General features: G+C 39.0%; 1 protein-coding gene across 2 annotated transcripts in view; it reads left to right on the top strand.

The window, feature by feature from the left end:
- MALRD1 (MAM and LDL receptor class A domain containing 1) overlaps positions 1 to 15,834 on the top strand; it is a 776,428-nt gene that overhangs the window by 85,465 nt on the left and 675,129 nt on the right. For both annotated transcript variants that reach the window (XM_078450377.2, XM_078450378.2), the window contains exons 10-11: positions 3,187 to 3,394; positions 13,651 to 13,797. In XM_078450377.2, coding sequence (XP_078306503.2) covers positions 3,187 to 3,394; positions 13,651 to 13,797 — 355 coding nt within the window. The remainder of the gene's footprint in view (positions 1 to 3,186; positions 3,395 to 13,650; positions 13,798 to 15,834) is intronic.

A 15,834-nucleotide genomic window follows, 5' to 3' on the forward strand; every position in this document is an offset into this window, starting at 1 on the left:
TACGAAGCAGATAAATAATAAATTGGTATTGAAAATCAGTGAAGACTATGCAAATGTTTTGAATGCAGTAATTTACATCTTTATGAAACATGGATAACTCTACCTTTGCAAAGATATGTCTGCAATATACATGTGCTCAGTGGTAATACTATCTCTTAAGCACATTAACTCAAGATTCCATGTTGTGTATAGAGTTGAGATTGTGCAGAAAAGCATATCTGATATTTTTTTACCTTTCATATTAAATATTTACCTGTCATTTCCTTCTTTTCTAATATAGCAATATTGTAAAATGTAGTCATGTCAGTAGGATCAACATTTAAATAGCTGGTATTATTAATTGCCATTCATAATTTTGTTTTTGAAGTGCATTATTTTATTTAAGATTCCTTTCCTATTGTATTGTATATAGAGTGTATAAATATTTTTTTGCTGGGCTGTGAGTATAAAATAATAAGACTGATTGTACATGTGGCTCATGAAACCAATTTCATTCCTTTATGATAATACCACATATGTACATCTTTCTAGGTTTGAAAGGGAGAACCCGAATGAAACTGAAGTATAACCATGCAGATTTTTAGAATCCCATTTACTGCTCAGATTGGAATTTCTGAACCATAGCATTTTTGTATTAATCACAGCAAAGTTGAGGTTTATATCATAGCCTGTTGCAATAACATTTGGCACTGTTTTAATTTTCTAAGCGATATTTATCTTTATAACTTCTGAAAGAGGTACTAAATGATTAGAGTTTCATTCTTTTTACATAAACTGAATATTAAAGTTTGTTTTGTTATTTAACTCAGAGATAAAACAAAATATAAAGGGAGTAATTTGGGAGCTATTCTAGATTTCCAAGTGCATATTAAATGTAATTAACTTTTCAACAATAGCACCCTTTTGAGATCTAAGTTTAAACTCATCAATTTTGAAACACAAACTGATATCATTTATGCACATTTGATCTCTTGCTGCTGTAAAAATATACAACTGTAGATCCAATAATTTATATATATTTATACTATACATATATAGTATATTCATATGTAGAATGGTATACAGCAGCATACAAAGTTTTTCTATTATTAGATATGATTTAAGTTTAATATTATTTTCTAGGCTAAATTGTTAGCTATATTTACAAACTGAAACTTGATCATAAGTAATTCTTTTGTTTAAGTTTTTATTTATTTTTGAGAGAGAGAGAAAGAGGACAGAGTGTGAGTGGGGGAGGTGAAAGAGAGAGGGATACACAGAATCTGAAGCAAGCTCCGGGCTCTGAGCTGTCAGCACTAACTCATGAATGGCAAGATCATTACCTGGGCCGAAGCTGGACACTCAATCAACTGAGCCACCCAGGTGCCCCCTTAAGTAATTCTGAACAAACAAATATGTGTATATACATATATATATGTATACATATTCATATTTTTGCATATATATGTGTATATATGTGTATATATATGTATATATATATACATATGTATACATACATACATATATGTATAGCATTATACACATATACGTATATATGTATATACATATACATATATATGTATATGTATACATATTCATATTTTTGCAAAGGAGAAAATATATTCAGAGACTTTAAGCTGTATACATATGTATATGTATATGTATATACATATGTATGTATACATATGTGTATATACATATGTATGTATACATATGTATACATACATACATATATGTATAGCATTATACACATATATGTATATATGTATATACATATACATATATATGTATATGTATATACATATATACATATATATGTATATGTATACATATTCATATTTTTGCAAAGGAGAAAATATATTCAGAGACTTTAAGCTGGAAGAAAGTCAAAGGAATTAGTCTTTATTTCTAGTATCTTACACATTAACAACATCTCGTTCACTGCTGTTCAATAGTATTTTCTGTCATAAGGGGAAATTTAAGTATCTGTGCTCTCCAATATGGTAGCCAATAGCTACCATACACGTGGTATGGTAGTACGTGTGGCTACTGAACACTTACAATGTGGCTAGTGTGGCTGAGGAATGGAATTTTAATTTTGTTTTCGTTAACTTAATTTGAAATAGTCCTTTCTAGCTTGTGGCTACCATATTGGATGGCAGAGAAATAGTTATTTAGTAGAGTCAGGTATTCATACCTCTTGTCCACTCTGGTGGACAGCTAGCCATTGCTCTTGATAGAAGCTCAAGGATAATACTTTGATATTATCTTACATTGGACTGGCAAGTATGGTCATTGCACTTGCTAATACCGTATACTTTCAAAAAACCTCGCAATTCAGCTGGAGACAATGAGACTTATTTCTTTTAATTAGCACTTGTTTGATTATTACAGAAATTCTTCTTCTCTGAAAATAGATTTTTATATTTATTATTTTAAATGTTCTATTCTTCTGTTGTGTCCCCTTACTATTTGCCTAACATTTCCCTTCTTGCTTTCCAATGCTGATATCAGTAGTTTAAAAACCAGATGCGGTTATAGCTTTTGGTCTCTAAGTAGTGATCATATTTATTCTTTTCCCTGAATATTAAAGAAATAGAGCAGTGAAGATGATGCTCAAGTAACAAGTTTGCAGTCAGGGACATTGCCAAGGGTGAAGTGGCATGTAGTATTTCTTTTGCTCATGGGTGGGTTCTCAGAGGTGTCAGTGGATCACTGCTGTGCCCATAGTCTTTGTCCTGGTCCCTTGGGAGGCATATATTATGGACTGCTGACCTTTCTTAAGTGTAGGGCTTTTTTCATTCAGACCAATTATACATGTGGGTCAGGCTTCTCAAGTAGGAACTTTATTGGTTGTATTTGCTTCTCTTTCAACAGGTGTTTTTCTCAGTAACTATTAAATGTCTATTCTTTTTGGAGGGTTATTTTTTTTAATTATTTTTTTTACATTTACATTTATATATTTTTGATAGAGACAGAGCACAAGTGGGGGAGGGGCAGAGAGAGAAGGAGACACAGAATCCGAAGCAGGCTCCAGGCTCCGAGCTGTCAGGACAGAGCCAGACGTGGGCTCGAACTCACAAACTGCGAGATCATGACCAGAGCCGAAGTCGGACGCTTAACCGACTGAGCCACCCAGGTGCCCCTGGAGGGTTCTTTTAAAGGAGATTATCAACTCATAAATTGTTCATGTTTTGCCTTTTGAAGATTATCTTTGAAGGGACCATTCTGAGCCAGAAAGGTTTTATTGGGCTGGATCAGCTCTGGGTCTATGCCTGTGCACGTGCTCCATCCAGAAAGCTTTGCTCTACAGAGGAATTCACTTGTGCTGGTGGCCAGTGCATCGCCCAAGAATTGGTCTGTGACTCTCAGCCAGACTGTTCTGATGACAGTGATGAAGACCCGGCAACTTGCTGTAAGTGAATTAATGATTTACTTCTTCACATGCTCACATTAACGACTGTGGTTGGATTTAAAAGTCTTTGCACCGAGTGAGGTAAAGTTAACATGTATGAAATACGGTGAATGTTTATTCTCACTCTGAAGCTATTAGCACTATTCTTTGTGGGGGTCTCTAAGCTAATTTAAGGCTTTGGTACTTTTTGTTAATACTGCAAACTTTGTTGAACAAGTGCGTAATTGTATTATGGTATGTGTGCGTTTTAAAGAGGAAAATGGGTGGGAAGGGCAACCCCTTTATACTTTTCCCTTTGGAGACATATATTATGGATTGCTGACCTTTGTTAAGTGTAGGGCATTTTGCATTCTGACCAATTAGACAGAAAGCTGTGGGGAGGGTTTCAAGAGGAGGGCTGCCATTGCCTTCTAGGCAGCCATGATGCCTGTAGAAATGTCAGCCATGGTTGGTATTCACGACTGGGCAAAATTTAGGTCCAGCACCTCCCTTTTAGGATTTTTATGGAGAGGCTTTGATAGGAGTGATGACAAGAAGTCCCATTATTATTCAAGTCTAGTTGTATTTGAAAGGAAATATAATTTAATTTAAAACCCAAATGATGGTTCCCATATGAGGTAACTTAGCAACTAATATACTTGCGTCTCTTTGGAAACAATGAATTCTAACTAAATGAATCCAAATCCCATATCACAAACGAGTGGGTTTTCTTAATTATTAAAAATTTGCCATTTGTTTTGCTGCAGTTTTAGCGATGTATTATGTTGAAAGAAATATTGCAACGTGTCACCTTTTAAATGAAAAGTTCTTTGTACAAAATGCTTCTGTTGATCGGTAGAGATTTTATTAAGAGCAATGGAACAGGATGCAGGAAAGAGGAGATGGGAAAGTGAGGGAGAAATCCTCTGCCTGTTTTTATTTTTTTTAAATTTTTTGTTTTTAACGTTTATTTATTTTTGAGACAGAGAGAGACAGAGCATGAACAAGGGAGGGGCAGAGAGAGAGGGAGACACAGAATCTCAAACAGGCTGCAGGCTCTGAGCTGTCAGCACAGAGCCCGACACGGGGCTCGAACTCACGGACTGTGAGATCATGACCTGAGCCGAAGTGGACGCTTAACCGACTGAGCCACCAGGCGCCCCCCTCTGCCTGTTTTTAAACAGCAATTCCATTAATGCCTCAGACACTTGGTTTTAATACTAGATTAAAAAAAAATCTACTTACCAGTATAATCTTGGTGGAATTTTTGGGTACAGTCTTTTTTCACTCAAAAAATATGTGAGGACAATTCATTTTCTCTAATGTGTCAGTTTCTTTTCTTTTTCAAAAAAATGTATTAAGCTTATTTATTTGAGAGAGAGAGAGAGCGCGCAGGTGCGTGCACACAGTGGGGGATGGGCAGAGAGAAGGAGAAGCAGAATTCCAAGTAGGCTCCACACCATCAGCACAGAGCCTGATGCAGGTGTTGAGAACTCACTGTGAGATCATGACCTGAGCCGAGATCAAGAGTAGGTTACTTGACCGACTGCGCCACCCAGGCACCCCGTCAATGTCTTTTCTGTGCCTTAAAATTTCTTACAAACAATTTGGATCATTTCTTTTGGAGAAATTCACCTTACTAATAGTTTGCATTATTCCTGGGTTCATTGGCTGAAAGTAAATATATTTCTTTTCTTTTCAATTGCACATATTGGCACTTAGCTTTTTTCCTCCCTTTTTCCCCCTCCAGTGAAGGGTTTTTTGTGTTCTCCTTGTAATTGTTTCTTTTTTTGTAAATCAAATTCCACCCGGAGTATCAGTAGATATTTTAGCATTTGATTTTGAACATATTTTCCCATTTCTCTTTTATTCTTGTAGTTTCATTGGTTACATAGTTGGGATTTTTCCAGGGGAGTGTATCTTGATACCATTCTGCTATTTCCTTTGAGCGAAGGGACAGATGTCTGTGCTTTTCAACAAATAGTGTTATTTCCTAGTGTGTTAAATTTTCCAAATTATGTCATTTCATTTGAACAAAGAAAACCTGACATGTTTGCTTGATTGAGACCAACTTCATATAGAGGGTGTGACATACAAATGTAGCCATATTACATATTATGAAATATTTATATATTGATGCATACATGTCCATATATTTTGATGCTGACATGAGTATTTCATGTACATATTTGTTCAATCATTTTTGTTTTGAGGAAGTTATAAAGCAATCCAATTACTAGAATTTATATTACACTACTTTGGGTGCTAAAATAATATATTTGTGCATATATACACATGCTTATATATATTGTTACACACGCTTATATATATTGTTCCCTTTGAAATTTAAAACCACCTTGAAACATTCTACACCTACTTTAAATTTGTATTTTACAAATTGAGTTTGTAACGCAAACTTTTCTTATGGTTTCCCATGTTCATAAAGCACAAGCAACATGCTTTTATACCTTCCTTTTATCCCATTTTAGGATGGATCTGTAGGACTGTGTAGCTTATATATGCAGTTCGAATAGCACGAGTACTTACTGGAGACTCAGGAAATAGTAACTAAAGAATACTGTTAGTTGGGATTATGTAGTCAGTGTGCTTTTCCCAAAAGTCACACTCACTCAGGTGTTCTTTCATTACCAAGTTCCTCTTAATTTTAGATACTTTTAACAAGAGTAGTTGACCGAGCCTCTAGCCCCATTCCTTTTATAAAGCAGTTAATTGTTAAGTGAAAAGGAGTGTTGCTAGAGTTTTGCTACTCTGGTGTACTTTGTGGACCAGTGGCATCGGAATCATCTAGGAGCTCTTTTGAAATACAGAACCTCAGGCCATAGCCCAGTCTTACAGAACCCAAAGTTGGCCATTAACAATGTGTCAGGTGGTTCCTCTGCATATTAAAGTTTGAGAACCGCTGAGCCAAACAGTCTTCAGAAATGGAGCCACAGCTGAGAGAGAAAACAAACGGCATATAAAAAGTAGACTTAAGGCAAACTAGTCAAGAGACCTTTCACGACAGAAGCTAAAACTCCCATAACTAATTCCTAAGAGCATCACTATAATGCCAAACGATAGATTTTATTTTTTAAGTTTATTTATTGAGAGACAGAGACAGCACGAGTGGGAGAGGGGTAGAGAGAGAAGAAGAGAGAGAGAATCCCAAGCACACTGTCAGCGCAGAGCCCGACCTGGGGCTCGAACTCAGGAAAGCGAGATCAGGACCTGAGCCAAAACCCAGAGTCTGATGCTTAGCCTACTGGGCCACCCAGGCACCCCAGAACGATAGATTTCAAAAGCAGTTCTATTGAAGAACAATGGACGCACAACAAATGCACATACTTAATGTCTGTGATTGTTGAGTTATACACCCGGTCTTTGTCCAGGAGCTTTTCTGTGTCCTTCTTGTAAGAACAGTGAACGTGAGAGTTTTACCCTTTCAACGTGGTGGGGCGGCACGTGTGGCCGCACACATGGGGACAGACGCTGGCCGGTTACCGTAGCGTGCGCCCCCTACTCGTACCCGGGCGGCTCGCCCCGCCACCTTTCGCCGCCCCGGGCCCGGGGCGCAGCGGGTCGGGCGGCCGGCGGCACCTGGGCGGGGACTACCCTCCCGCTTCCTCTTCCGCGGCCTCGCGGTCTTCACAGGCCTCCCCGCGGCGGACGGCCGCCCTGGACTTCGACAGCTCGCGGCGGGCGGGCGCCGCTCTTGGCCCTCCAGCAGGTGGGTACTCCCCGCGGACCCAGCAGCCGCCCCCGGGCCGTGCCGGTGAACCGGCGCCGCGAGGTCTAGGGGTCGTGTTCGCTGGGAAGCACTTAACGCTGCTGTGCAGGGATCCCCGCCCCCGCCCCCGCGTTCGCGGCGGGCGGCGGCGGCCGAACGCGCCCCCCCGCCCCCCGCCTCGAGCTCTTCCCGCGCGCTGTGGCCGTGGCCTCGCCCGTGGCCTCCTGACGCCGCGCCGCCTCCCGGAAGGGGGCGACCCCGCGGCGAGCGGGCGCAGGCCGGGGGATGCGGGGAGGCGTGGCGGCCCCCAGCGGCGGGCGCCCGCGCGCTCGGAGCCCGGGCGGGCGGGAGGGCCCGGGACCGCGGTGACAGCCCCGAGGGAGCGAGGCGTCCCGCCGGGCAGCCCCCCGCCGGGCCGGGAGCTCCCGCGCTTCCAGTTCTTCGAGCAGAAGTGGGGCGGTTACTGCAAGGACTGCAGCAGCCGATGGCGCAGTGCCCAGGTATGTGGGTCCAGGGCACCCCCAAGGTTTCCTTCAGGCAGGATTGCAGAACTTGTCAGACAGAAGTCTTAGAACTCTTCTCGAGTGGAAGAGAGCACCTGTCAAAGTTGTAAACAGACTCCATGCCTCTGCTCCGTAAAACTTCGCCGCGCCGACCCTAAAAGTCCCTGTCATCGAGATTTGTGGGGGCAAACACCTGTGACAGCACTTTGAGCTTCAAATACATCGTTTAAACGAGGGGGGAAAACGGTCCTGCCGAACGTGTCTTAGCGAGCAGCTAAGTGAGGTGTTTTTTTTTTTTTTTTTCTTCCCATGTCCCTTTTCTGTCTCTCCGTTCTGAAAATAATTTATGAAAGGCCGTATTTTCGACAAAACCCTAAATAAAAGTATTGCAAAAAAAAAAAAATGCACAGTATTGTTGACTGTGTAGTGTGCAAGAGACTTCTAAACGAATTCATCTTGCATAGTTGACGCTATACCCATTGAACAACAACTCGCCATTTCCCTGTACCCTTGGCCCCTGATAACCACTGATCTGTTTTCTGCTTCTAGGAGTTTTAATATTTTAGATTCCTCATATAAGCGGAGTCATTATGCTAGGTGAAATAAGCCAGTTATCGGACAAATACCGCATGATTCCAAACAATAGATTTTTGACATTTACTAATATGGTCCTGTATAAAAGAGGGACATTGCATTGCAATGTATTTTTAAATATTTCTTTTAAAAACTTATCTATATATTTTTGTGAGAGAAAGAGCAAGCATGAGTGGGGGAGGGGCAGAGAGAGAGAGAGAAAAAGGGTGAGAATCCCAAGCAGGCTCTGCACTGTCAGCACAGAGCCTGATGTGGGGTTTGATCCCACCGACTTGTGAGATCATGAACTGAGCTGAAACCAAGAATTGGACTTCTAACAGACAAAGCCACCCAGATGCCCCTATTTTTAAATGCTTCTAATAAAATAATTAAAATATACCTTGTTCCAAACATATCTAAAGGCATATACATTTGCAAGCTGAACAATTTACATATAAAATATACCTAATTTCTAGACACATTCCACGTGGATGAACCCTAAAGCCATTATGCTAAATAGCACAAGCAAGTCACAAAAAGACAAATATTGTATAATTCTACTTACACAAGGTACACAGAGGGGTCACATTCATAGAAACAAAGCAGAATGGGGGTTGCCGGGATGAGGGGAGGGAAAGATGGGGAGTTGGTGTTTACTAGGTATAGAGTTTCACTTTGTAAAGATGAAGAAGTTTGGACTATGCCTGATGGTGATGGTTACACAACAGTGTGAATGTACTTATTCTGCTGAACTACACTTAAAATGGTTAAAAAGATAAGCTTTATGCCACCTATATTTTACCACACAAAAATACAATAATTTATATACCCTTTTCAATCATAACATGGAAAAAGACTGCATATGTGTTTCAAAAAGGATGCAAGGTTGGACAGATCTGTGTCCGAATCAAATAGTATGGGAAACTCTGGTGGAAAAAAAAGTTCTTTTAATTGTAGGATTCTTCAGAGCATTTAAAATGCTAGTACTTTAAAGTACACTTTAAAGGAGAAGTCAGAAAAAAATAAAGGAGAGGTTGATACAGTGTTCAAGTGAAGGAAGTTTTAACCAAGAATCCAATGCAGTGCATTTAATGTTCACTGTGGTGCTGTCTCCGGATGTCTTTCATATTTTGAAGAAAAATGTTATGCTAAAAATTTCCTGCAGGCAAGGGAAATAATATATGTAGTGGAGAAAAGATCCTTGTGGGTTTACAGTAAGTATTAAAATGTTTACCTAATATAATCATATTAAGATCTAATATATGCTTATGGAATGCAACATTCCCCATTTATTCCCATACATACTTTCCCCCCCTTATATAACGGAAAAGCGATTTACTTCTGAACTAGAAGATTCATAAATATTTTAATTTTTGTAATCCAGAAGAATTTTCCTCAGCTGCTACAGTGAAGTTTTTCTTTGGCCAATATGCTGCAGTGGTTAAATATGCAAGAGAAAGCTTTGTCATAATTTTAAAATATTACTCTGATGAACTCAGCAAAATTTTGCTAAAATTATGAACAGTGCCATTTCTCATGCTCTGATTAGAAATAGTGAAGTGTGTTCTATAATCACAGGAAGTTAAAATAAAAGCAACCAAATAATCAAAAATCACTGTAATGAACACTTATAATATGAATAGATGATTTTTTAGATTTTATAAATACTTAGCGTTTAACAATATGGTGTCAGGCATTTATTAGTGGCCAAAATGTGTTTGGCTCCCCTGGTTTTCTTCAGATATTTATAATTGCAACTTAAACTTTTTGAATTATGTAGGGGAATTTTAATGGAAAAACCTAAACTTTGGTGACTGGAATTTGATTTATATTTTATAGCACAGATAAATTCTAGAATACTTTAAAAAATGTCCTTTGAAGTGTACTGGGATAACTGTCATTGGTAGAAACAGCTGAGCAATTCAGCAAGATTTTTATGGAGGTGACTGTACCATTTTGCTTCCACATCCACCTATCTTTAGGGTGATGGATTTCAAAAACAAATGTTCATTTTTCAAAGGACAGGGTGTTTCTCATGTTTTGTGGAAAGTGCAACGATTGACATTTTAACTGGTGAAACATCCAGATAATGAAAGAGATCAATTTTTCTCCCAGTGCCACATTTCAACATTTACATGACCCAAAGTTATTTTGTCTTGAAATCCTCTTTATATCTTTGCCTTTCAGCGACATAGACACAGTTGTGAAGAGCCTCTGGAACAGTGGGGTGATGTTTGGGTCACATTGTACTTTCCATCCACAGTTATTGGTCTTCTTGCCAATTCACAGTATTGCCTAGTTGGGCAATAGGATGGTTACTGGTTAAATCAGTGGCTACCTGCAGTGAATAAGATTGCTATTTGCACGGATTTATTTCCTTTGTATATTAATATGTATTGCCCAACAGGGCAATGTTGAATTTATTACCCAAACAGGAATGCTTGAGAGGGAGAAAAAAAGAGGTTTTAATTGTTATGCTAGGACAACAGGCATAAACTGTGGCAACCCAGATGGGTGGTCACCCCACCCATGGAAGATTTTCTATTCCAGGGAGGTGTATTCCAGGGGAGAATTTTGGGTACCCTTGGGAGTAGGTGGAAAAGTTCCTTACCATGTCCAAAACCAAGGATTTGGAACCTTTAAGCACATTTCAAAGGTCAGATATGTATTTTGAGTCTTGTGTATTTCTACACTCTACCAACTGAGAAGAGTCTGAGGTCACCTAATAAGTGGCAAAGTTCATAGAGAACCAAGGAATTAGACCAGAGGATTTTCCAGATGGGCCAGGAAACAGTCACAGCTTGTTATTGGTGCTTAAGACTGTCAAAAACCAGAAGAGATTCTTCTTTGAGGATTAACTTTATATCAGTAGTACCCTCTGAACTCTGTAGCCAGAGCTGAGTAAAGAAAAACACATCCAGAAGATTTCCAGTTAAGTTTATGGGTGAATGGCATTTCCTTGTCATGTGGATTCACCATTAGGTAGTATGCAACATCTTTTCATTATTATAATGTAGTCGTGTTTGTTTTTTGGGAAATCCATTTCAGGGAGAAGACAATATTTGCTTGTAAAGAAAAAAATAGCATTATATATCAGTTATATGACTGTCTAAACAAGCCTGCTCTGAGATCTAAATGTTTACATGTAGAGAAAATTTAAGTGGTAGTGTTACTTGCATAGTGGACTTCAGTGTTTTAAGAGTTGACACGTTAGTGATGAACTATCTGGTCATGAAACCAGGCATCCCTGTTTATAGAAATTTGAAGATCCTTTGATTATTAAGATATAGTGAGCTCATTCAATATACTGGTCACTTTGGTCATATTATTTAAAATTGAAAATAATGGTTAGGAGCACGCATATGGTAGTGTAGTCCCTGGTTTAGGGAGGCTTCATAGTTAAAGAGCTTTGTTGACAGACATTTCAAAGCCCAGATGTTCTGTTTACTAAATTTACCACAGACAAGTACTTAGAGCTGCTTTTCTCTTTGAGGGGTGATTACACTTACTGTGTGGGGTAATTGAGAGGACTAATGGTACTGTATGCAAAACCCCCGGCACCACACTGGGTACTTCCAGTCACATGTCTGTTGTTCTTATTACTAAAGATGATAGGATTAAAAATTTTATTTTTAATGTTTGCTTATTTTTGAGAGAGAGAGACAGACAGAGCGCACGTGGGGGAGGGGCAGAGAGAGAGGGAGACACAGAATCCGAAGCAGGCTCCAGGCTCTGAGCTGTCAGCCCAGAGCCCGATGCGGGGCTCGGGCACAGGAACCACGAGATCATGACCTGAGCCGAAGTTGGATGCTCAACCGACTGAGCCCCCCAGCTGCCCCAAGATGATAGCATTTTGATCCTAGGGAGCTTGTTAAAACTTGGAGTTTGTCAAAACTTTGGGTATGTTTTGACCAAGAATTATTTTGTCCCAGTGCTGTAAAAATGCATATGCATGAAAAGGAGTATTTGGAAATAAATTCTTAAATTGTATTAATTTACTCCCCAAGCTATTACCTAAGATAGCCTGATACTATGATTCTTATTGTAGGTAAAGGGAATTTAAGCTCATAAAAACTAATTTCTCAAAAGCACAAGTCAAGTTGTTGGAATTTCTAGTTTACTGCCCAGTCTTGCTGCATTTTTCTTACTAATTTGGTGGCAAAAGTGGTAAAGATCCTATGAAGCTTACCCCAAACATTGAATTAATCTAGAACTAGTTCTTTTTTTTAAAGTTATTTTATGTATGTATGTATGTATTGCTTTTTTCCCAAGTTTTAATTTAAATTCAAGTTAGTTAACATACACTGTTATATTAGCTTCAGGTGTAGAATTTTAGTGATTCATCACTTACATACAACACCCAGTGCGTATCAGGACAAGTGCCCTCCTTGATATTCATTACCTATCTAACCCCTCCCTCCACCCACCTCCCCTCCAGTAACCATCAGTTCTCTAGATTTAAGAGTTTGTTTCCTGGTTTGCCTCTCTTCCCCCTACCCCGTTCATCGGTTTCTTGAATTCCACATATGAGTGAAATCATATGGTATTTGCCTTTCTTTGACTGAGTTATTTAGCTTAGCATATTGTCTAGCTCCATTCATGTCATTGGACATGGCAAGATTTCATTCTTTTTGAAGAATACACACACACACACACACACACACACACCCCATATCTTCTTTATCCATTCATCAGTTGATGGACATTTGGGCTCTTTCCATAATTTGGCTATTGTAAATAATGCTTCTATAAACATTGGGGTGCATGTATCCCTTCAGGTCAGTATTTTTGTGTCCCTTGGGTAAGTACAATTACAATTACTAGTGCAGTTACTAGGCCATATGATAGTTTGATTTTTAACTTTTTGAGGAACCTCCATACTGTTTTCTTTTGTGACTAATGTAGAAACATAAGTATTTCCTGACTTTTTAGTTGTGTATTAAGAGGGAAACGAAAAGCAAAGTTTAGAATGTCTAATTTACCTGCAATTCCACTGTGACTAGGCAATTTTTTTTTTTTTGAGAAACTATTAAAATAGTGTAACAGAATGAATACCAAGGCACCAACCATAAACTGTTTGGGTGTCCAGAATCAATTCCCCTCTTTCAAATGGATCTTTTTAAACTACTGACTGAGCTGTTGAATCTTGTTGGTCTTGGCAGAGGAATCAGTTACTCCCTGCAAAGAAAGCTCTACTTTGATGGTACATCACTGAGCACAGTAGAGATGGCCACAGCCAGAATGAAATGTGCCAAACTTGTAGTTAGAAGAATGTAGAAGGGCGATGCCTCACACATCACGTGGAAAACTCTGAGGGAAAAGTAAACTATTCTGATATTCAGAAAACGATTATTACTAAGTGGAATGATTGTTCTGCCCTCCGAAGTTAATTGGCTAATATAAAGTCTGTATTTCAGGAATTAAGTTTCCTCCTTAATTTCTCTTCATCTGTTTTTTCCCCCCATGCATAACAGCACAACATCTCACGTGTGATTTTGAGTCTGGTTTCTGTGGTTGGGAACCATTTCTCACAGAAGATTCACACTGGGAGTTCATGAAAAGATTGGCCAGTGGAGACAACCACCTACCTGATGCTGATCACATAGCAAACACAAATAATGGTAGGACGTTTTCCTCTTAAAACAATGTTTGTTGTCTTTCATGTTGCAGAATGGTGCTACTATGTATTTTCATTTCTAGCTATAGACTATATGCATAGAACTCTGGTTTGTCTTGCTTTAAACTGTCATGATCAACATGATAATTTGTAATTAATTGAGTTTCCTGAAAAGAACATTGTTTTAATAACCAATGTTTTTCTTGCCACATTTTTTTACTTTTTGTTTTATAATTTTTTTAATGTTTATTTTTGAGGGATAGAGCGCATGAGTGGGTGAGGAGCAGACAGAGGGGGACAGAAGATCAGAAGCTGGCTCTGTGCTGACAGCAGAAAGCCTGATGTGGGGCTCAGACTCATGAACCATGAGATCATGACCTGAGCCAAAGTCGGACACTCCACTGACTGAGCCACCCAGGCACCCCTGTTGCCACGTTTTTTACAGGGTTGAAGGCATGAGGGTGGCGGGGGGGAGTCTTCTGATAATATTCTCTAGTTGCCAGAACTCATGTACAACAGGTGTGCCTTCTTTTTAGAGCAATCCAATTTTTTCAAAACAGAAAGAAAAATAGTTTAATCTTCTTTCTGGAAACAGAGAACAGAGATTTGGCACCAGCTATAAAATAAATTGACAAATACTTGAATGCAGTTTAATCACTCTTAAAACTTCTTTGTGACAATCTTCTTTCTCATGTATTTTTAAGCACCATTACAATTTTCATATAGCATCTTAATATAGAGCAATTATAACAACACATGGCATTTCAATCAAGGTTTGGGAATCTCCAAGGAAAACAGAAGGGTTTTGTTCTGTTTTCTCTCTTTTGTGTAGATGTCATTGCCTAGGTATATTAGTATCCTATTAAAACTTTATACTAACACAACTGTATTGTCAATCCTTTTTAAGCTCATACAACCCTCTTGAACATTATTCTGTCTCTCCTTTGAGATTTCCAAGGAAGTATGCCAAACTAGCAGTGTTGACTGTATTTTAAATTATAGCCATTGCAAACTGGGGTTGGTGGGGGGGCATGTCAATGGATGGAGAGAGAGACTTTGGTCGTCCATCTGTTGTCTAAAACTATAAACCCAGATTATTATTTCACAGTGGAGTAAGGTCCTAATTTGTGTGTGTGTGTGTGTGTGTGTGTGTGCGCGCGCGTTTGTGCATGCCTGTTAACCTTATTTTTCCTTTAAGATTTTGTGATGGAGTGGATTAAAGTTTGAAACAGAAAGGACAACTCATTGTCCATCTGTTAAAGTGTAATTTAAATGCAGCAACATTCAACCTTTTTGGTGTACCGTTCACAGAATTTGAACAAACATATGTAGTTGTATAACTATCAGAAAACTCCAGATCTGAACGAGTTCCATTCTCCCCACAAATGCTATGCCACTTTGCAGTCAATGCTCATCTCACGTCTAGCCACCGGCATCTAACTGATCTGATTTCTGTCCCTATGGTTTTGCCCTTTCCATAATGTCATATAAATATACTAATGTCCTATGTAGCCTTTTGAGTCGGTCTTCTTTCAATTAGCTTAATGGATTTGACTTTTATCCTTGTTGATTGCAGCTCCTTCCTTTTTTACTACAGAGTAGTATTCAATTGCATTGATAAAGCGCAGTTTGTTTATCCATTGATCAGTTGAAGGATATTTTAGTTTCTAAATGTTGGTGATTATGAACATGCTATAAGATTTGCATACCTTTTTTTTTGTTTTGTTTTTGGACATAAGTTTTCATTTGACTTGAGTACTCTATCTAGTTCCTTTGTTTAATTAATGTTTTCCTTCTGGTGTTGAGTGAAAGGGCCTCTGATTTCTGGCCCTTTTTGACCTCTGGGAAATATTCCAGTTGGGCCTTTTAGAAGTTGAAGTTCCAGTTTCACTTAAGTTTCCTGACCTCCATGCACTGGTCAGTACTCAGGTGGAGATTTGGGGGAGGGGGAGACTGTGTGGATCTCTGGATCTCTCTCTCTGCAGCCCTGTCCTCCTGTCCTCTGCCTTGTGGACTCTAGCCACTTGAGTGTCCCCAAAGT

This window comes from Panthera onca, chromosome B4 (genome assembly GCF_046562875.1).
Source record: "Panthera onca isolate mPanOnc1 chromosome B4, mPanOnc1 haplotype 2, whole genome shotgun sequence".
Classification (NCBI taxonomy): Eukaryota; Metazoa; Chordata; class Mammalia; order Carnivora; family Felidae; genus Panthera; species Panthera onca.